This window comes from Moschus berezovskii, chromosome 18 (genome assembly GCF_049115385.1).
Source record: "Moschus berezovskii isolate FMDL1 chromosome 18, NW_MosBer_1.0, whole genome shotgun sequence".
NCBI lineage: Eukaryota > Metazoa > Chordata > Mammalia > Artiodactyla > Moschidae > Moschus > Moschus berezovskii.
The window spans coordinates 23,190,649-23,213,780 of record NC_142477.1 but is presented as its reverse complement, the minus strand read 5'-3'; the positions used below and the strand labels follow the sequence as shown (position 1 = coordinate 23,213,780).

Genomic DNA, 23,132 nt, shown 5'->3' with positions numbered 1-23,132 from the left:
CTCCGCCATTCATGGGATTTTCCAGGCAAGAGCACTGGAGTGGGGTGCCATAAATATGAAATACTTTAATAAAGCACAGAAAAGGTAGGGACCTAACAGAGGCAGAAGACATTAAGAAGAGATGGCAAGAATACACACAAGAACTATACAAAAAAGATCTTAATGACCTGGATAAACATGATAGTGTGATCACCACTTACCTAGAACCAGACATCTTGGAGTGCAAAGTCAAGTGGGCCTATCTCTGTGAAAAAAAAAATAGTGGAGGTGATGGAATTCCAGTTGAACTTTTTCAAGTCCTAAAAGATGTTGCTGTGAAAGTTCTGCACTCAATATGCCAGCAATTTGGAAGACTCAGCAGTGGCCACAGGACTGGAAAAGGTCAGTTTCCATTCCAATCCCAAGGAAAGGCAATGCCAAAGGATGCTCAAACTACCTCACAGTTGCAGTCATTTCAATGCTAGCAAGGTCATACTCAAAATCCTCCAAGCTAGGCTTCAACTGTATGTGAACTGAGAGCTTACAGATGTGCAAGCAAGATTTAGAAAAGGTAGAGGAACCAGAGATCAAATTGCCAACATCTGCTGGATCATCAAAAATGTATGAGAATTCCAGAAAAACATCTACGTATGCTTCATTGACTCCACTAAAGCTTTTGACTGTGTGGTTCATAACAAGCTGTGGGAAAATCTTAAAGATATGGGAATACCAGATGAACTTACCTGCCTCATGAGAAATCTGTATGCAGGTCGAGCCAACAGTTAGAACCAGATATGGAATAATGGACTTATTCAAAATTGGGGAAAGGAGTACATCCAAGTTGTATATTATCACCCTGCTTTTTCAACTTAAATGCAGAGTATATCATGTGAAATTTCAGGATGGATGAAGTTCACGCTGGAGTCAAGACTGTGGGTAAAAATATCAATAACCTCAGATATGCAGATAACACCACCCTAATGGGAGAAAGCACAGAGGAGCTAAAGAGCCTCTTGATTAAGGTGAAAGAGGAGAGAGAAAAGCTGGCTTAAAACTCAACATGCAAAAAACGAAGATCATGGCATCAATCCCATCACTTCATGGCAAATAGATGGGGAAACAGTGATGGGTTTTATTTTCTTGGGCTCCAAAATCACTGCAGACAGTGACTGCAGCCATGAAATTAAAAGATGCTTGCTCCTTGGAAAAAATCAATGACAAACCTAGACGGTATTAAAAAGCAGAGACATCACTTTGCCAAAAAAAAGTCTGTCTAGCCAGACTTTTTTCCAGTAGTCATGTATTGATGTGAGAATTCCACCATAAAGAAGGCTGAGTGCTGAAGAATTGATGCTTTTGAACTGTGGTGTTGGAGAAGACTCTTGAGAGTCCCTTGGAGCAAGGAGATCAAGCCAGTCAATCCTAAGGAAAGCAGTCCTGAATATTCATTGGAAGGACTGATGCTGAAGCTGAAGCTCCAATACTTTTGCTACCTAATGTGGAGCTGACTCATTGGAAAAGACCCTGATGCTGGGGAAGATTGAGGGCAAGAGGAGAAGGAGATTACAGAGATTGAGATGTTTGGATGGCATCACCGAGTCAATGGACATGAGTTTGAGCAAGCTCTGGGAGATGCTGAGGGATAGGGAAGCCTGGTGGGGAAGGACAGGTAAGCCTGGCATGCTGCCGTCCATGGGGTCGCAAATTGTCATACACAACTAAGCAGCTAAACAACATTCTCCTTAAAGAAAAGCTATTTTTTAGAGATGACTAAATTTATGGCAAACTCTTTCTTTTGTAAATCCCATCAACCATTTATATATTTATCTTTTCTTCATATGTGTGCTAAGTTGCTTCAAACTTGTCCGACTCTTTGCAACCCTTTGGATTGTAGCCCTCCAGGTTCCTCTGTCCATGGTATTCTCCAGGCAAGAATACTGGAGTGGGTTGCTATTTCCTTCTCCAGGGGATCTTTCCAACATGGGGGTAGAACCTATATCTCATGTCTCCTGCATTGGCAGTCATGTTCTTTACAAATAGTGCCACCTGGGAAACCCTTTTTCTTCATAGAGCTGTTATTATTTTTAAGAAGTAATTGCTAGATTTGGCACCGCAAATTTCTAATATTTTTAATATAAATTTATTTATTTTAATTGGAGGCTAATTACTTTACAATATTGTGGTTTTGCCATACATTGACATGAATCAGTCACGGGTGTATATGTGCTCCCCATCCTGAACCCCCCTCCCACCTCCGTCCCCATCCCATCCCTCTGGGTCATCCCAGTGCACCAGCCCCAAGCACCCTGTATCATGCATTGAACCTGGACTGGCGATTCATTTCACATATGGTAATATACATGTTTCAATGCCATTCTCCCAAAACATCCTACCCTCGCCCTCTCCCACAGAGTCCAAAAGACTGTTCTATACCCCTGTGTCTCTTTTCTTATCTCACATACAGGGTTATCGTTACCATCTTTTTAGATTCCATATATATGCATTAGTATACTGTACTGGTGTTTTTCTTTCTGGCTTACTTCACTCTGTATAATAGGCTCCAGTTTCAGCCACCTCATTAGAACTGATTAAAATGTATTCTTTTTAATTGCTGAGTAATATTTCATTGCATATATGTACCCCAGCTTTCTTATCCATTCGTCTGCTGATGGACATCTAGGTTGCTTCCATGTCCTGGCTAGTATAAACAGTGCTGCAATGAACATTGGGGTACACGTGTCTCTTTCAATTCTGTTTTCCTTGGTGTGTATTCCTGGTAGTGGTATTGTTGAGTCATATGGCAGTTCTATCTCCATTTCTTTAAGGAATCTCCACACTGTTCTCTATAGTGGCTGGACTAGTTTACTTTCCTATCAACAGTGTAAGAGGATTCCCTTTTCTCCACACCCTCTCCAGCATTTATTGTTTGTAGACTTTCAGATAGCAGCAATTCTGACTGGCATGAAATGGTACCTCATTGTGGTTTTGATTTGCAATTTTCTGGTAATGAGTGATGTTGAGCATCTTTTCATGTCTTTTAGCCTTTTGTATGTGTTCTTTGGAGAAATGTCTGTTTAGTTCTTTGGCCCATTTTTTTATTGGGTCATTTATTTTTCTGAAATTGAGCTGTAGGAGTTGCTTGTATATTTTTGAGATTAATTCTTTGTCAGGTGCTTCATTTGCTATTATTTTCTCCCATTCTGAAGGGTGTCTTTTCACCTTGCTTATAGTTTCCTCTGTTGTGCAAAAGCTTTTAAGTTTAATTAGGCCCCATTTATTTATTTTTGCTTTTATTTCCAATATTCTTAGAAGTGGGTCATAGAGGATCCTGCTGTGATTTATGTCAGAGAGTGTTTTACCTATGTTTTCATCTAGGAGTTTTATAGTTTCTGGTCTTATGTTTAGATCTTTAATCCATTTTTAGTTTATTTTTGTGTATGGTGTTAGAAAGTGTTCTAGTTTCATTCTTTCACAAGTGGTTGACCAGTTTTCCAAGCACCACTTGTTAAAGAGCTTGTCTTTTCTCCATTGTATATTCTGGCCTCCTTTGTTGAAGATAAGGTGTCCATAGGTGCATGGATTTATCTCTGGGCTTTCTATTTTGTTCCATTGATCTATATTTCTGTCTTTGTGCCAGTGCCATACTGTCTTGATGACTGTGGTTTTGTAGTTGAGCCTGAAGTCCAGCAGGTTGATTCCTCCAGTTCCACTCTTCTTTCTCAAGATTGCTTTGGCTATTCAAGTTTTTTTGTATTTCCATATAAATTGTGAGATCATTTTTTCTAGTTCTGTGAAAAATACCATTGGTAGCTTGATAGGGATTGCATTGCATCTATAGATTGCATTGGGTAGTATACTCGTGTTCACTATATTGTTTCTTCTAATCCATGAACATGGTATATTTCTCCATCTATTTGTGTCCTCTTTGATTTCTTTCTCCAGTGTTTTATAGTTTTCTATATGTAGGTCTTTTGTTTCTTTAGGTAGATATATTCCTAAGTGTTTTATTCTTTTTGTTGCAGTGGTGAATGGAATTGTTTCCTTAATTTCTCTTTCTGTTTTCTCATTGTTAGTGTATAGGAATGCAAGAGGTTTCTGGGTGTTAATTTTATATCCTGTAAATACTATATTCATTGATTTTACTATATTCATTGATTAGCTCTAGTAATTTTCTCGTGGAGTCTTCAGAGTTTTCTATGTAGAAGATTATGTCATCAATAAAACAGTGAGAGTTTTACTTCTTCTTTTCCAATCTGGATTTCTTTTATTTCTTTTTCTGCTCTGATTGCTGTGACCAAAACTTCCAAAACTATGTTGAATAGTAGTGGTGAGAGTGGGCACTCTTGTCTTATTCCTGACTTTAGGGGAAATGCTTTCAATTTTTCACCATTGAGGATAATGTTCTAATATATTTTAATTAAATTATGTGATTACTTTGCATTATTTAAGTATTATATTCACATTTAATATAATTGCTGTCTTTAGTATCACAGTATCACATGATTTTAGTTGTCACAATAAGGAAATGATTCTTTATTGTATCTGAGCCTTTTCCAATTCTTTTACCAAAATGAATTTAGACTTTTCATTCAGGGTATAAAAACATCATGTTTAATGTGTTATTTGTTACACCTGTATTTAAACAAATCATTACCCATTCAGTTCTATGAGCAACCCATTATAGAGAAAAATGGTCTTAATCTTTCTGTTATTTAATTTTACAGTCTTTGGTTCACTTAATCTTAGCGTTTCTGGAGAAACTGTATATTTTGAGGCAGAGTTGGAATAGGAAACTATTCAAATAATGATTTGTGAAATAGGTTTTCCTAAACGTATATTGAAGAAAGTAGGGAAAACCACTAGACCATTCAGATATGACCCAAATCAAATCCCTTATGATTATACAGTGGAAGTAAGAAATAGATTTAAGTGTCTAGATCTGATAGATAGAGTGCCTGATGAACTCTGGACGGAGGTTCGTGACATTGTACAGGAGACAGGGACCAAGACCATCCCCATGGAAAAGAAATGCAAAAAACCAAAATGGCTGTCTGAGGAGGCCTTACAAATAGATGTGAAAAGAAGAGAAGCGAAAAGTAAAGGAGGAAAGGAAAGATATAAGCATCTGAATGCAGAGTTCCAAAGAATAGCAAGGAGAGATAAGAAAGCCTTCCTCAGTGATCAATGCAAAGAAATAGAGGAAAACAACAGAATAGGAAAAACAAGAGATCTTTTCAAGAAAATTGGAGATATCAAGGGAACATTTCATGCAAAGATGGGCTCAATAAAGGACAGAAATGGTATGGACCTAACAGAAGCAGAAGATATTAAGAAGAGGTGGCAAGAATACACATAAGAACTGTACAAAAAAGATCTTCACGACGAAGATAATCACGATGGCGTGATCACTCACCTGGAACCAGACATGTTGGAATGTGAAGTCAAGTGGGCCTTAGAGAGCATCACTACAAACAAAGCTAGTGGAGGTGATGGAATTCCAGTTGAGCTATTTCAAATCCTGAAAGATGATGCTGTGAAAGTGCTGCACTCAATATGCCAGCAAATTTGGAAAACTCAGCAATGGCCACAGGACTGGAAGAGGTCAGTCTTCATTCCAATCCCAAAGAAAAGCAATGCCAAAGAATGCTCTAACTACCGGACAATTGCACTCATCTCACACGCTAGTAAAGTCATGCTCAAAATTCTCCAAGCTAGGCTTCAGCAATATGTGAATCGTGAACTTCCAGATGTTCAAACAGGTTTTAGAAAAGGCAGAGGCACCAGAGATCAAATTGCCAACATCCGCTGGATTATGGAGAAAGCAAGAGAGTTCCAGGAAAACATCTATTTATGCTTCATTGACTATGCCAAGGCCTTTGACTGTGTGGATCACAATAAACTGTGGAAAATTCTGGAAGAGATGGGAATATAAGACCATCTGACCTGCCTCTTGAGAAACCTGTATGCAGGTCAGGAAGAAACAGTCAGAACTGGACATGGAAAAACAGACTGGTTCCAAATAGGAAAAGGAGTACGTCAAGGCTGTATATTGTCACCTTGCTTATTTAACTTATATGCAGAGTACATCATGAGGAACGCGGGGCTGGAAGAAGCACAAGCTGGAATCAAGATTGCTGGGAGAAATATCAATAACCTCAGATATGCAGATGACACTGCCATTATGGCAGAAAGTGAAGAGGAACTCAAAAGCCTCTTGATGAAAGTGAAAGAGGAGAGTGAAAAGGTTGGCTTGAAGCTCAACATTCAGAAAACAAAGATCATGGCATCTGGTCCCATCACTTCACGGGAAATAGATGGAAAAACAGTGGAAACAGTGTCAGACTTTATTTTTTGGGGCTCCAAAATCACTGCAGATGCTGATTGCCACCATGAAATTAAAAGACGCTTACTCCTTGGAAGGAAAGTTATGACCATCCTTGATAGTATATTAAAAAGCAGAGACATTACTTTGTCAACAAACGTCCGTCTAGTCAAGGCTATGGTTTTTCCAGTGGTTAAGTATGGATGTGAGAGTTGGACTGTGAAGAAAGCTGATCGCCGAAGAATTGATGCTTTTGAACTGTGGTGTTGGAGAAAACTCTTGAGAGTCCCTTGTACTGCAAGGAGATCCAACCAGTCCATTCTAAAGGAGATCAGTCCTGGGTGTTCAATGGCAGGACTGATGCTAAAGCTGAAACTGCAATACTTTGGCCACCTCATGCGATGAGTTGACTCACTGGAAAAGACTCTGATGTACGAAAGGTTGGGGGCGGGAGGAGAAGGGGACGACAGAGAATGAGATGGCTGGATGGCATCACCGACTCTGTGGACATGAGTTTGAGTGAACTCCGGGAGTTGGTGATGGACAGGGAGGCCTGGCGTGCTGTGATTCATGCGGTCGCGGAGAGTCGGACACGACTGAGCGACTGAACTGAACTGAAGTGATCCCTGAAAATGTGATGTTTTATTTCTGTTTGATACTAAGTAATGAATGTGTAGAAACTGCAATTGTTTTTTTAGAATCTGCACATTCTAAATTAAACTTGACTACACTAAAGCCTTTAACTGTGTGGATAACAGCAAACTGGAAATTTCTTAAAGAGATGGAAATACCACACCGCCTGACCTGTCTCCTGAGAAATCTGTATGCCGATCAAGAAGGAACAGTTAGAACTGGACATGGAACAATGGACTAGTTCCAAATTTGGAAAGGAGTACATCAAGGCTGTATATTGTCACCCTGCTTATTATTCTATATGCAGAATATATCATGTGAAATGCTGGGCTGGGTGAAGCACAAACAGGAAGTAAGCTTGCCAGGAGAAATACCAGTAACTTCAGATATACAGATAATACTACTCTAATGACAGAAAGCAAAGAGGGAATAGTCTCTTGATAAGGGTGAAAAAGGAGAGTGAAAAAGCTGACTTAAAACTCAACATTCAAAAAACTAAGATCATGGTATTCGGTCCTATCACTTCATGGCAAATAGATGGGGAAACAATGGAAACAGTGACCGAGTTTATTTTCTTGGACTCCAAAATCAGTATGAACAGGGAATGTGATGGCAGCTACAAAATAAAAAGATGTTTGCTCCTCGGAAGAAAAACTATGACAAACCTACACAGTATGTTAAAAAGCAGAGACAAAAATAAAAAACAGAGACATTACTTTACGGACAAAGGTCCATAGAGTCAAAGCTATGGCTTTTCCAGTAGTCGTGTATTAATGTGAGAGCTCTACCATAAAGTAGGTTGAGCACTGAATAATTGATGTTTTCTAATTCTGGTACTGGATAAGACTTTTGAGAGTCCCTTGGTAAGCAAGGAGATCAAACCAGTCGATCCTAAAGGAAATCAGCCTTGAATATTCACTGGGAGGACTGATGCTTAAACTGAAGCTTCAATATGTTGGCCACCTGATGCAAAGAGCCAACACATTGAAAAAGACCCTGATGCTGGGAAAGATTGAGGGCAGGAGGAGAAGGGGGCAACAGAGGACGAGATGGTTTGATGACATCCCTGACTCAATGAACATGAATTTGAGCAACTCTGGAAGATGGTGAAGGACGGGGAAGCCTGGCGTGCTATAGTCAGTGGGGTTGCAAAGAGTCAGATGTGACAGGGCCGAATATCAACAATAAACTATAGAACTTTTCCTGCATCAAGTTTCCTTCTGATTATCCATCAGTTTATCCTATTTATAGTCAGAAGGCAATAGCAACAACAAAATTCTGTCCAAAGACTAGTTGTACTTTCAGTTCAGTTCAGTTCAGTTCAGTCACTCAGTCTTGTCCGACTCTCCGCGACCCCATGAATCACAGCACGCCAGGCCTCCCTGTCCATCACCAACTGAGTACCGGAGTGAGAGAAAAAAAAAATCAGCATTTATATAAGTGTATATAAATGATATGGTAATATGGAGTGAAATAATGAAGAGAAGGATAGAATTTGTGTGTGTGTATTTGGGGTGGAGGGCTGGGGGCTTTTAGCAGGATCTCTTGCTGAGAAAATACGGGCTGAGTGGTGATGGAAAAGAATATAAGGGGTGATCCTTGGGACTACATGGAGGAAGTTAATCGCTTCTGTATCTTGAAGCCCTTTCTTCACTTTCACTTCATGAAAGCACATCCTTTTCCGGTCCTACTTCCCCTGACCACTCATTCTCACTACTTCGATATTTCTCCGCTTCTCCCTTGCAAACTAATGGGCTCAGTTCTTGGAGAGGAATTTATCTTTTAACTCTGAAATATTGGTGGTTTTTTTCACTTGTGAAATATTGAAATGGAGTGAATGAAAATGGGTAAAATATTCTTAGTAACCATGTCAGTTTTTGAAATTCACATACTATATTTCACATGCAGAAAATACTATTCTTCTGGCTCTACTTCCTCTCTGTCTGTTTTCAGTTTCTCTGCAGAAACACTGCAAAGAGGATACCTAAGCTTTAGGATACCATTTTTTTTTTCAAAAGTAAAATATCATCTTGTTTCAAATATTGTTTTTAAAAATTATGATGAGTATAAATATTGGAATGTATGTATTGCTCTTAAGCTACCTGGAATATTTTATTTATGTATTCTAACTTTCTCTGTTCCTTAAAGTGCATAAAGTCCAAATTTTGGCATTGCTTTCTGTCAACCACCAGGATGAAAATTACATCGTAAAGCTCTGAGTGGTTTAGTTTTACTTCTGTCACTATTTTACAGATTTGAGGCATATCACATTCCTTCTGGGACTGAGTCCTCATCTCTAAAATTCAGGATCTAGATCAGAGTTCTCCTGAAACAAAAATTATGACTCTAGTGCCTTTGTGTTTATTGACTGAGCCCAACATATACTGAAAGGCTGTTCTACATCAACACTGGGATATTTGTATTTGTACAAACAATACTTCATGTGTCCCCAAACAGGTGTTTGCACAAAGCCTTACAACTAATTGGCCCCAAGGTACTGTGGGTAATAAAGGAAAACACACACACACACATATTAAATATTTGTGCCATTCTAGAAAAAAAAAATGTGAATGATTGTAAGGTATGCAATACTACATTTCTTAAAGTCTAGTGCAAGGGAGAGCAAATTAGTTAATTCAGTCATTAGAATAAGAATTTGAAAACACTCAAGTTGGATATTGAAATGTTATAATTGAAATCAAGGGAAGACCTAAATTAAATTTACTGTTAATTTTGTTTTTTCTTTAGGTTATTCATACCATCAGTGCCACTGATAAAGACGATTTTGCCAATGGACCAAGGTTTAACTTCTTTCTTGATGAACATCTGTCTGTAAACCCAAACTTCACTCTGAAAGATAATGAAGGTGAACATGCATTCTTATATTTTTTTATCTTTGTGGTATCTGCTTTGACTTGATATGGAGTAGGGCTGAGCAGCTTTGCCTGATTCTGATATACCCATGAACAGCTTGCATATCAACATTCAAAGTCAGTTTGACGTTAATGTGTTATGATCTGTGAATAGCTTGTATTTAAAATTGAGCCATATGTACAAATAACTTCCATTGAGTTTACTCAGAAGCATCCCATTAAACGAGAAACGTACGTGTAATATGCTCTTGGGCAAATTTTAAGAGAAATCTTAGCTGACAATCATGTTTATGAGAGCTGCTATAACTGCTAGGAGGTAGAAAAAATTTAAATTAGGAAAAATGAAAAATATGTCCTAGGGACAGTTAGGAAAGGAAATGCGATGTTTGAAATCATCTTGCATTAGTCAGGCTATCAGGATGTGATGTACAAATTATATTTCCTCTTGTTATTATGAATATTTTTCTAAAATATGAGTAGATACATATGCATAATTACAGAGCATTGTGGAATTTCTTGAATTATTTTTGTTTAACCTTCTCTATTGTGTGGGGGAAAATAACACCATAATAACTAGAGAAGATTTACCAAGATTTAGATTCCCTTGTTGGATAAAATTTACTCTTCTGTGTGGAAGGGAAGCAGCAGCTTATTCAATGTGTATAGTGTTCTGATTGGTATCAACTTTCTTGTCATAACTGTTTTTGATCACATTGATCTGAATATGCTATTTAACAATTGCCTCTGAATCACATGAAAGAAACAATGACACGTACATTTTGGAGTAAACAGTTGACTTTTTCTATGTACTCTTCATGGAGAAGCATTTTCAAATTCAAGAGAAATCCCTGACAACCTAGTGAACAGTTAACCCATTATCCCAAGCTTCTTTAAATTATTGTAATAAGGATGCTAAATTGTGCATGTGGCTGCAAAATTAATCCAAAAATACCAAACTTGTTTGTTGTTCTCATTTAAAATATCCCTGTGGTCAGCTCTACTTATGGCAATACATATTTATACATGTTTGTGTATGACAAATCATATTAATTGACTATTGTATATTTGTTTACATATGTACATCTCAACCAAAAATCCCAAATGTATTTATTATAATTAACTATGCTACATATGTAAAAATAGATATTGTCCATATTCAAATAATTTCATATTTAGAGAACATTCAACTTTCTGCCTTAGTAGATTGAAATCTACCATATTTAGAAATCCATATTTAGAAAGCATATTTATATTTCAGTTGAGTTTTTCCATTCCAATAACATTTTATTATACATTTTAAAAGTAATTTTAATGTGATGATATAAATAAAAATTGACTTAGATTTAATGATGTGTTACAGTCAAGCAATTTAACATAAATAACTCCCAAAATATTTTAGAAAAACAAGAGAGTATTACTTGTTTAAACCCACATTAGTGACTAAAAGTCCTTTATTCAAGATTATTACATCTGACATTCTTGAATTTAATTAATGAATATATTCAAAAGATCTCAGGTCAGTTATTTGACAATGTTACCAGTTCTAGTAACTCAAACTGAAGAAACCCCCCTCAAATCTATATACACTTTTGAAATGTTTATAGAGCCGATGTAAATGTTTTAAAATTTATTTTAACCATGTACATGAATGTTTTAGATCATCTATGCCATATCAAGTATGTGATACCTACAGACAGTTGTGTAGGGGTAAAAATGTTTTATTTTTAAATGGATTTAATTTATTTTAAACATATTTGGGAATTGATGAAATTATAAATAGCACCAATAATTTATTTTGGATAGAAAAAGCAAGATTCTGAAGAAAAAAAAAAAGAAGAGATGCTAATACAGCAATAAATACATGTGCTTGAGCAAAAAGTTTTGTTTATGCTAGATAAGACAAGCCACCCAACTTCTCTCAACCTATTCTTACATCCATTAAGTTGTGGTTTGAATTATTTACTTTGTAGCATTGGGGACTGAATGACACTGTGTGTAAGAGTATTACAGTCAAGATGGCTTTTTCTCCAAACAGAAAGCAGTTATGGATAATAATTTATAAAGATGAAATTTGATATGGGATTTACTGTGGGCTTCCTTTGTGGTTCAGCTTGTGAAGAATCTGCCTGCAATGCAGGAGACCTGTGTTTGATCCCTGCATTGGGGAGATCCCCTGGAGAAGGGAACAGCTATTCACTCCAGTATTTTGGCCTGGAGAATTCCATGGACTGTATAGTCCATGGGGTCACAAAGAGTCGGACAGGACAGTAGCCAAGTCATGTCCAACTCTTTGTGACCCTATGGACTGTAGCTTGCCAGACTCCACTGTCCTCCACTATGTCCTGGAGTTTGCTGTTTCATGTGAATTGAGTAGGTAACAGAAAGCAGATAGAGCCTCCAAGCCAGGATAAGTGATCAGGAAGTCATTGGTTTAGTGGCATCTACAAAACTGTTTATTGGCAAAGAGTTACTGCAGAGAAAAAGCTGTTTCAAAAGTTAGACACAGAGAAATGCATATGATATTGATAAGTCTGAAAATCAAAAGATTAAGATAGTCAATAGATAACAAGATAATGAGAAAATGAATTAACTCTGAATAATGCAAAATATATAAATGAACAGAAAAAGGTATTAATGTTTTTAATGGTAAGCATTTAAAAAATTTAAAAAATAATAACATCTTTTGAAACCGACTAAGAAGTTATATGAAATGAGACAATGAAATTAAATGTTTGCATAAATATAACTTCAAAATCTTTATCAAAATAAAGATATAGTTTCCTCATAGTTAAAAAATTATTAAATTATTTAAAGTTATATGAAAATATATATTTAGTGTTATATACATAAGTGCATAAACCTATCAGCAGATGTTAAACTTTTGTTTTATATACACTATGTACATGCATATATCATGTATGCATGCATGCACGCTCAGTTGCTAAGTCATGTCCGATTCTTGCAACCCCATGGACTATGGACCATCGAGCTCCTCTGTCCATGGGATTTTTCCAGGCAAGAAAACAAGAGTGGGCTGCCATTTCCTTCTCCAATATATCATGTATACATAAGATATACATTAAAATATAGACATTAAATATATAAAATGTATACAAAGCTATACTGATAAATTTATATTTAGTTATATATATATATATACACACACTAAGCATATATACATTATCCATATATTTAAAATTTAATTATGTGTGGAAAATCCCATGGACAGAGGAGCCTGGTAGTCTACAGACCATTGGGTCGCAAAGAGTCGGACATGACTGAGCAACTTCACTTTCCCTTTTCACTTTCATGCATTGGAGAAGGAATTGGCAACCCACTCCAGTGTTCTTGCCTGGAGAATCCCAGGGACGGGGGAGCCTGGTGGGCTGCCATCTATGGGGTCACACAGAGTCGGACACGACTGAAGCAACTTAGCAGCAGCAGCAGCAGCAAACATATATGTATACATACAAACACACATACAGATCAAAAGAGAGAACAATAGGAAGAGAAATTAATATTATTACTTTTAGACTGGACACAAAGAGAGATTTAACAAGCCAGAGGGAAAATCCATTAATTCAAGCAAAGTTCAGATAGGCCAAAATTTTAAAATATTGTGAGAACACTTAGATATGGAATATAATATATTCAGAAGATTTAGGAATAAATTACATCAACAAGCAATATATAGATAGATTAAATTGTACAGTAATTTTTTAAAGTTAAAAATATAGGGAACCTCACAATGAACATAAATAACAAAAAGAAGTAGAAATTCAATTCTATATTTAAATATGCCAATTTAAAAGTGTTAAACCTCAAAGATAAAGATAAAAAATATTAATCAAAATAAAAGGGAGGATACATTAAAAGTAATAATAATTTGCTCAGCTCTAAATTAGAGTCCTGTTAGAAAAACTATATGACAGAAATGATAGCAATTATATAATCAAATTGCTAAAGGAAAAAAATTTCCATTGTCAACCTTTTCTATATTTAGTTAACAGTGGTAAACTATCAGGGATTAAGGGAGGACAGTAAGTAAAGTCTTTTTCCAGTGTATAAGAAAATAAGATTTTTGTTTTTAGCTACTGATATTTTGACAAATATTATATTAATCTTTGCTTTCATGATCTCTGCAAGAAATAAGAGACAAAAAAGGCTTATAAGTGATATTGGATTTCTAATATAAAGAAATTTGAAGAGTTAACACTAAATTAATAGAATATGAATCTGTAGTTTCCAAAGCAAAGCAATTTTTTAAAAAGCTAATAAATCTTAATCGATAGAACAGAGGTCAGAAAGTAGAATAAAAGATTCAAATAGAAACAATGACAATACTTTGTGTAGAAAGTAGTTCAAATATATGATAGTCACACTCAGATTAAATATTATTAAAGTTATTTTATTATATTTTTAAAATATAGTGTTATATGCTGCTTACAAGAGATATATCAAATTCAAAATGTCATAGGAAGTTTTATGTAAAAAGGTAGAAATATTTAGCTATTGCTGAAGAATAAAAGAAATCACAAACTTATTTTCTTAAAGTACATTCCTTTATTTACCTTGCATTTCTAAGAGTTAGCAGTTTCTTATGAATTCATTCAACTGGCAGTTGTTTTGGTCTTAGGATACTTTCAATCACTAGTAATTGAAATTAGCTAATCATCATTGTACTGAATGTTCCTCTCAGTCCAAACAGATAAATCAACAACAAAAGAACAATAACAAATAGAAACAAAACACAAGATTATCATTGCTAACAAATGAGATGCAGTTGCCTCTGTGAAAAGTCAAAAGCACAGAAACATCTTAAGAAACAATAAGACAGATTGACAAATTTTAAAACATAAATAAATGCCCCAAATGTCTAGATTTCTTATATGAAAAATATGAATAAATAGCATTGGTAAATTTAAAATGATAAAAATAAGTCAAACAAATTAACAAAAATTCTTCTAAGATCATGAGGAAAAATGTCCAATAAATAATGACCAAGTTCACCATTATAAAAAACAATGCTACTGAAAAAAGCAGAAAAATAATGCATTTATGCAATTAGTAAATCAAAACTCTAGAATTACCATGTTAATTTGAAAGTTAAACATGGTGGTGATTTAGTCAGTAGGTCATGTCTGACTCTTGCATCCCATGGACTGTAGCCTGACAGGCTTCTGCGTCCATGGGATTTTCCAGGCAAGAATACTGGAGTGGTTTGCCATTTCCTTCTCCAGGGGATCTTCCTGACCTAGGGATTAAATCCAGGTCTCCTGCATTGCAGACAGATTCTTTACTGACTGACTTTATCATAAACTGAATTTAACTGGGGTTTCCATGGTGATTCAGAAGGTGTACAATCTGCCTGGAATGCAGGAGACACAGGTTCCATCCCTCGGTCAGGAAGATCCCCAGAGAAAGAAATGGCCACCCACTCCAGTATTCTTCCGTGGAGAATTCCATGGACAGAGGAGCCTGGTGAGCTACAGTCTATGGGATCGGAAAGAGTCAGACATGCTGAGCAATAATATAATTTTTATCACAAACTGAAATTAGTAATCTGTTAATAAATTGCAAATGGTAATGGGCTGAGAAAAAGCAAAACTGTAGTAAAGGAAGATGAAGGAAGCATAAAGTTAGAGGAAGTAGAAAGAGGACATATCCCTGTAGGTATTGAAATTTATAAGATGGTGAAGATTTACCTCTCTATAAAAGGAAGAAATGGCTGCCAACTGAAGCAGTAAGTATTTGGACTACTTTCTTTTTGAATGCATGTATTTGCCTTGATACAACTCTTGCTACCTTGAGCAGAATGTTGACTCAAGGAATAATCCCTTGTTTCCTCTAAAGTGAAAGTGTTTGTCCCCCAGTCCTGTCAGACTCTTTGCAACCCCATGGACTGCAGCCCACCAGACTCCTCTGTCCATGGGATTCTCCAGGCAAGAGTACTAGAGTGGCTTGCCATTTCCTTCTTCAATTATAAAAATATGAAGGCAATAAGAGCCCTGACCACTGGCTTTTCTTTCTTTTTTTTTTTTCTTTTTGTAATGCAACTAATTGACTAAAATTTGATTGATTGATGGGATCCACTTCAAAGAGGCACCCATTTAAAAGATGGGAGTCTTGACTAAACACATTGCCAGCCGCTGGTAGATGAAAAGCCAGCTCCCCCATGTCCCTTTGTTCTAGAGATTTTTGAATGATTTCAGTAACTGATACCTTGGACTTTTATTTTTTCTTTTTCCTTTTCCTCAACTTTATTTTTTTTTTTCATGTTTTTTTTTCTTTTTTTTTAAATTTATTTTAATTGGAGGCTAATTACTTTACATTATTGTATTGGTTTTGCCATACATTGACAAGAATCTACCCTGGGTGTAAATGTGTTCTCCATCTTGAACCCCCCTCCCACCTCTCTCCCCATCCCATCCCTCTGGTTCATCACAGTACACCAGCCCTGAGCATCCTGTATCATGCATCGAACCTGGACTGGTGATTTGTTTCACATATGATAATATACATGTTTCAATGCCATTCTCCCAAATCATCCCACCCTCGCCCTCTCCCACAGAGTCCAAAAGGCTGTTCTATACATCTGTGTCTCTTTTGCTGTCTCGTATACAGGGTTATCATTATCATCTTTCTAAATTCCATATATATGCATTAGTATACTGTATTGGTGTTTTTCTTGCTGGCTTACTTCACTCTGTATAATATACTCCAGTTTTAGCCACCTCATTAGAATTGATTAAAATGTATTCTTTCTAATTGCTGAGTAATACTCCATTGTGTATATGTACCACAGCTTTCTTATCCGTTCATCTGCAGATGAACATCTAGGTTTCTTCCATGTCCTGGCTATTATAAACAGTACTGTGATGAACATTGGAGTACATGTGTCTCTTTCAATTCTGTTTTCCTCAGTGTGTATGCCCAGGAGTGTGATTGCTGGGTCATATGGCAGAAATTCCTGCTCTTATGTTTTAAATTCATCCATAAAAAGAGAGCTTGAGAAACTCTCGGCCTTGCCTTTGACCACACTGAAAGCTGAACTGCAAGATAAGACAGATAACTGAATGATATTTCTGCCTGGAATCGTAGCTAATTTTCTCACATCAACTAAAAAGATCTTCCTCAAGCTATACCTTGATGAGATTCTCCCATTTACAGCCCAGATCTGTTTGATAAACACTTAAATTCAAGATAATGCTTCATGTTGTTCCATATCTTTGCCATCTTTGTTAGATCTTTCCTGCCCTATGTTTTATTCCTCATTGATTTGAAATCTGCAAATTGATTTGAACATTAGTGAAAAGATGTCTTCTTAAATGTCCCATCCTATGTACGTGAAAATTTTGTTATTTGGAACGTCTTTATTTTTCATTATTATTATTCACTGTGACGTATGCTAAGAATATATTGGTTGAAAACATTAACGTGAAGCTAATATGCTACTCAAGGGTGCAGATCTCTTATCAGAGAAAATGAGGTCAATTCACTGGGCTTTGGTTGATAGCCATGTATTTTTCCTTTATTTTCTTTTACAGAGATGTAGATCTCTAGTGAAATGCTCTATCATTTCTTTTTCCTTTCTATTTTCTTGAACATATTAATATTAATGGCAAGCCACTCCAGTAGTATTGCCTAGAAAATTCCATGGATGGAGGAGCCTGGTAGGCTGTAGTCCATGGGGTCGCTAAGGGTCGGACACGACTGAGCGACTTCACTTTCACTTTTCACTTTCACACATTGGAGAAGGAAATGGCAACCCACTCCAGTGTTCTTGCCTGGAGAATCCCAGGGACGGGGGAGCCTGGTGGGCTTCCGTCTATGGGTCTATGGGGTCATACAGAGTCGGACACGACTGAAGTGACTTAGCAGCAGCAGCAGCAGAAACATTGTTAGCTAAATCTACTTTCTCAATGAAGTGATAGGTTTTTGTTTTTCATCAGGGAGACGGGGGAGACAGGACTGAGGTATTATGGTCTGGTTTGTTAGTACCTAGTCATTTTTAGTTGGGTTTCACACATAATGTCTAGACCTAGAAGAATCTCAAATGGTAATAAATTTCTTCAAAGAGAGTTTGTCATTTTATTGGATGAACAATTAGAGAGGGACATTATTACTGGTGAACCACAAAGACATCATGGGTTCAGTTCCTATTCACCACAATAAAACAATTATAATAAAATGCGTCCCATGATTTTTTCCCAATGCATATAAAAGTTGTGTGTACATTTTAATCTATTAAGAATGAAATAATGTTATGTCTAAAAATGTGCATAATTTAATTAAAAACATTTTATTGCTAAAAAACAATAATCACCATCTGAGTAATTAGTGAGTCATAATATTTTTGCAATAGTAACATCAAAGACCCCTGATCACAGATCACCATAACAAATATACTAATAATGAAAAAGTTTGAAATATTGTGAGAATTACTAAAATGTGACACAGAGACTGGAAGTGAGCAAAGGCTGTTGGAAAAATAGTGCCCATAGACTTGTGTGACACAAGGTTGTCGAAAAACTTCAGTTTTTTAAACAAACACAGTCTCTGCAAAACACAGTAAAGCAAAGACAGATTAAAGGGGGTATGCCTGTACATAAGAGGCTTATGGAAGCTTCCTGGTGGGAGAGACTGACTGAGGGGGAAACTGGGTCTTGTTCTGATTGGCAGGGCCATGCTCAGTAAATCCTTAATCTAATTTTCTGTTGATGGGTGGATCTGTGTTCCCTCCCTGCCATTTACCTGGGGCCAAACTATGGTTGAAGATAACGGTGTGCTCCCTCAAAAGATCCCATGCATGTACTCTACACTCAGTGCCCCTAACCCTGCATCAGGCCACCACCAACCCACGCCTCACCCAGAGACTCCTGGACACCCACAGGCAAGTCCAGGGCAGTCTCCTGTGGGGTCACTGCTCCTTTCTTCTGGGTCCTGGTGCACAAGGTTCTGTTGTGCCCTCCGAGAGTCTATTTCCCAGGCCTGTGTAAATTCTGGCACCTCTCAGTTCAGTTCAGTTCAGTTCAGTTGCTCAGTCAAGTCCGACTCTCTGCAACCCCATGAACCACAGCATGCCAGGCCTCCCTGTCCATCACCAACTCCCAGAGTTCACTCAAACTCATGTCCACAGAGTCGGTGATGCCATCCAGCCATATCATTCTCTGCCGTTCCCGTCTCCTCCTGCCCTCAATCCCTCCTAGCATCAGACCCTTTTCCAGTGAGTCAACTCATCGCATGAGGTGGCCAAAGTATTGCAGTTTCAGCTTTAGCATCAGTCCTTCCAATGAACACCCAGGATTGATCTCCTTTAGAATGGACTGGTTGGATTTCCTTGCAGTCCAAGGGACTCTCAAGAGTCTTCTCCAACACCACAGTTCAAAAGCATCAATTCTTCGGCGATCAGCTTTCTTCACAGTCCAACTCTCACATCCATACATGACCACTGGAAAAACCATGGCCTTGACTAGACGGACCTTTGTTGGCGAAGTAATGTCTCTGCTTTTTAATATGCTATCTAGGCTGGTCATAACTTTCCTTCCAAGGAGCAAACGTCTTTTAATTTCATGGCTGCAGTCAGCATCCAAAGTGATTTTGGAGCCCAAAAAAATAAAGTCTGACACTGTTTCCGCTGTTTCCCCATCTATTTCCCATAAAGTGATGGGACCAGATGCCATGATCTTTGTTTTCTGAATGTTGAGCTTCAAGCCAACATTTTCACTCTCCTCTTTCACTTTCATCAAAAGGCCTTTGAATTCCTCTTCACTTTCTGCCATAAGGGTGGTGTCATCTGCATATCTGAGGTTATTGATATTTCTCCCGGAAATCTTGATTCCAGCTTGTGCTTCTTCCAGCCCAGCATTTCTCATGATGTACTCTGCATATAAGTTAAATAAGCAGAGTGACAATATACAACCTTGATGTACTCCTTTTCCTATTTGGAACCAGTCTGTTGTTCCATGTCCAGTTTTAACTATTGCTTCCTGACCTGTATACAGGTTTCTCAAGAGGCAGGTCAGGTGGTCTGTGGTGGGGTAATTGCAACCTCCTCCAAGAGGGCTTATGCCATACCCAAGTCTGCTGCACCCAGGGCCTCTGTCCCTGCAGCAGACCCGTACCTCCATAGGAGACATTCAAACACAGTTCTGTTTCAGTCTCTGTGGGGGTCCCTGGGTCCTAGTGTGCACAAGGTTTGTTTGAGCCCTCTGAGCATCTCTGGCAGAAATGGGGTTTGATTTTAAACTCGAATTTGCCCCTCCTACCATCTTGCTGGGTTTTCTCCTTTACCTTCGGGCATGGGGTTAACTCCTCACAGCCACTCCAATGCCTACCTTCTTACTGGGGTTTCTCTGACCTTGGACATGGGGTGTCTCCACACAGCCTGTCCAGCACCTTTCAGCCACTGCTCGCCACTCCATAAGCCTCTTATCCTTCTCCATCAGAGGGCAGACAGACTGAAAAGCACAATCACAGAGAACTAACCAATCTCATCACATGGAACACAGCCTTGTCTAACTCAATGAAACTATGAGCCATGCCGTGTAGGGCCACCTAAGACGGATGGATCATGGTGGAAAGTTCTGGCAAAATGTGGTCCACTGGAGAAGGGAATGGACAACCACTTCAGTATTCTTGCCTTAAGAACCCCATGAACACTACAAAAAGGAAAAAAGATAGGGCTCTGAGAGATGAATTCCCCGGTTCATTAGGTGCCCAATTTGCTACTGAAGATCAGTGGAGAAATTACTCCAACAAGAATAAAGAGATAGAGCCAAAAAAAAACAACACCCAATTGTGGCTGTGACTGGTGATAAAAGCAAGGTCCAATGCTGTAAAGAGCAGTCTTGCATAGGAACCTGAATTGTTAGGTCCATGAATCAAGGCAAATTGGAAGTGGTCAAACAGGAGATGGCAAAAGTGAACATCGACATTTTAGGAGTCAGCGAACTAAGACGGACTGGAATGGGTGAATTTAACTCAGATGACCAATATATCTACTTCTGTGCATAAGAATCTCTTAGAAGAAATAGAGTAGCCATCATAGTCAACAAGAGAGCCCGAAATGCAGTACTTGGATGCAATCCTCAAAACGACAAAATGATCTCTATTCGTTTCCAAGGCAAACCATTCAATATCATGGCAAACCATCCAAGTTTATGCCCCAACCAGTAATGCTGAAGAAGCTGAAGTTGAATGGTTCTATGAAGACCTACAAGACCTTCTAGAACTAACACCCAAGAAATATGTCCTTTTCATTATAGGGGACTGAAACGCAAAAATAGGAAGTCAAGAAACACCTGGAGTAACAGGCGAATTTGGCCTTCGAGTACAGAATGAAGCAGGACAAACACTAATAGAATTTTTCCAAGAGAACACACTGGTCACAGTAAATGCTCTCTTCCAACAACACAAGAGAAGACTCTACACATGGACATCACCAGATGGTCAACACCACAATCAGATTGATTATATTCATTGCAGCCAAAGAGGCAGAAGCTCTATACAGTCAGCAAAAACAAAACTGGGAGCTGACTCTGGCTCAGATCATGAACTCCTTATTGCCCAGTTCAGACTTAAATTGAAGAAATTAGGGAAAACCACTAGACCATTCAGATATGACTTAAATCAAATCCCTTATGATTATACAGTGGAAGTGAGAAATAGATATAAGGGACTATATCTGATAGAGTGCCTGAAGAACTATTGATGGAGGTTCATGACATTGTACAGGAGACAGGGAGCAAGACCATCCCTAAGAAAAATAAATGCAAAAATGCAAAATAGTTGTCTGAGGAGGCCTTACAAATAGCTGTGAAAAAAAAGAGAAGCCAAAAATAAAGGAGAAAAGGAAAAATATACCCATTTGAATGCAGATTTCCAAAGAATAACAAGGAGAGATAAGCAAGCATTCTTCAGTGATCAATGCAAAGAAATAGAGGAAAACAATAGAATGGGAAAGACCAGAGATCTGTTCAAGAAAATTAGAGATACCAAAGGAATATTTCATGCCAAGATGTGCTCAATAAAGGACAAAAATGGTATGGACCTAACAGAAGCAGAAGATATTAAGAAGAGGTGGCAAGAACACACAGAAGAATTGTACAAGAAAGATCTTCATGACCCAGATAATCACGATGGTGGGGTCAATCACCTAGAGCCAGACATCCTGGAATGTGAAGTCAAGTGGGCCTTAGGAAGTATCACTATGAACAAAGCTATTGGAGGTGATGGAATTCCAGTTGAGCTACTTCAAATCCTAAAAGATGAGGCTGTGAAAGTGCTGCACTCAATATGCCAGCAAATATGTAAAACTCAGCAGCAGCCACAGGACTGGAAAAATTCGGTTTTCATTCCAATCCCAAAGAAAGACAATGCCAAAGAATGCTCCAACTACTGCACAGTTGCCCCCATCTCACATGCTAGTAAAGTAATGTTCAAAATTCTCCAAGCCAGGCTTCAGCAATACGTGAACCGTGAACTTCCAGATGTTCAAGCTGGATTTATAAAAGGCAGAGGAACCAGAGATCAGATTGTCAACATCCACTAGATCATTGAAAAAGGAAGGGAGTTCCAGAAAAACTTCTATTTCTGCTTTATTGACTATGCCAAAGTCTTTGACTGTGTGGATCACAATACACTGTGGAAAATTCTGAAAGAGGTGGGGATAGCAGACTGCCTGACCTGCCTCTTGAGAAATCTGTATGCAGGTCAGGAAGCAACAGTTTGAACTGAACATGGAACAACAGACTGGTTCCAAATAGGAAAAGGAGTACATCAAGGCTGTATATTGTCACCCTGCTGATTTAACTTATATGCAGAGAAACTCTGGGCTGGAGGAAGCACAAGCTGGAATCAAGATTGCCAGGAGAAATATCAATAACCTCAGATATGCAGATGACACCACCCTTATAACAGAAAGCGAAGAAGAACTAAAGAGTCTCTTGATGAAGGTGAAAGAGGAGACTGAAAAAGTTGGCTTAAACCTCAACATTCAGAAAACTAAGATTATGGCATCCAGTCCCATCACTTCATGGCAATAGATTGGGAAACTGGTCTTAGAAGAAAGGACACAGTTCATTAACAATCTAATTATCATTAAGATGCTGGCAGCCTGGTTGTTCATTAATATTGGACAGATATTTGTTCTTAAAAATATAATTAAAACTGGTTCAGAATCCCATCCTATGTACTGAGAAAAACCAAGACTCTCTGGGAAAATTCTGAAGATTATGAGAGTGACCATACACCACTGTTACTCTTCGTGCCATTCACCAATTTAACCAGTTTTCTCCTATTTCTCTGGCTCTTGTTTTCTCTGT

General features: G+C 37.8%; 1 protein-coding gene across 3 annotated transcripts in view; it reads left to right on the top strand.

Annotated features, from left to right (window-relative positions):
- CDH18 (cadherin 18) overlaps window positions 1-23,132 on the top strand; it is a 408,681-nt gene that overhangs the window by 361,530 nt on the left and 24,019 nt on the right. For all 3 annotated transcript variants that reach the window (XM_088827640.1, XM_055422239.2, XM_088827639.1), the window contains one exon: window positions 9,683-9,800. In XM_088827640.1, the coding sequence (XP_088683766.1) occupies window positions 9,683-9,800 (118 nt within the window). The remainder of the gene's footprint in view (window positions 1-9,682; window positions 9,801-23,132) is intronic.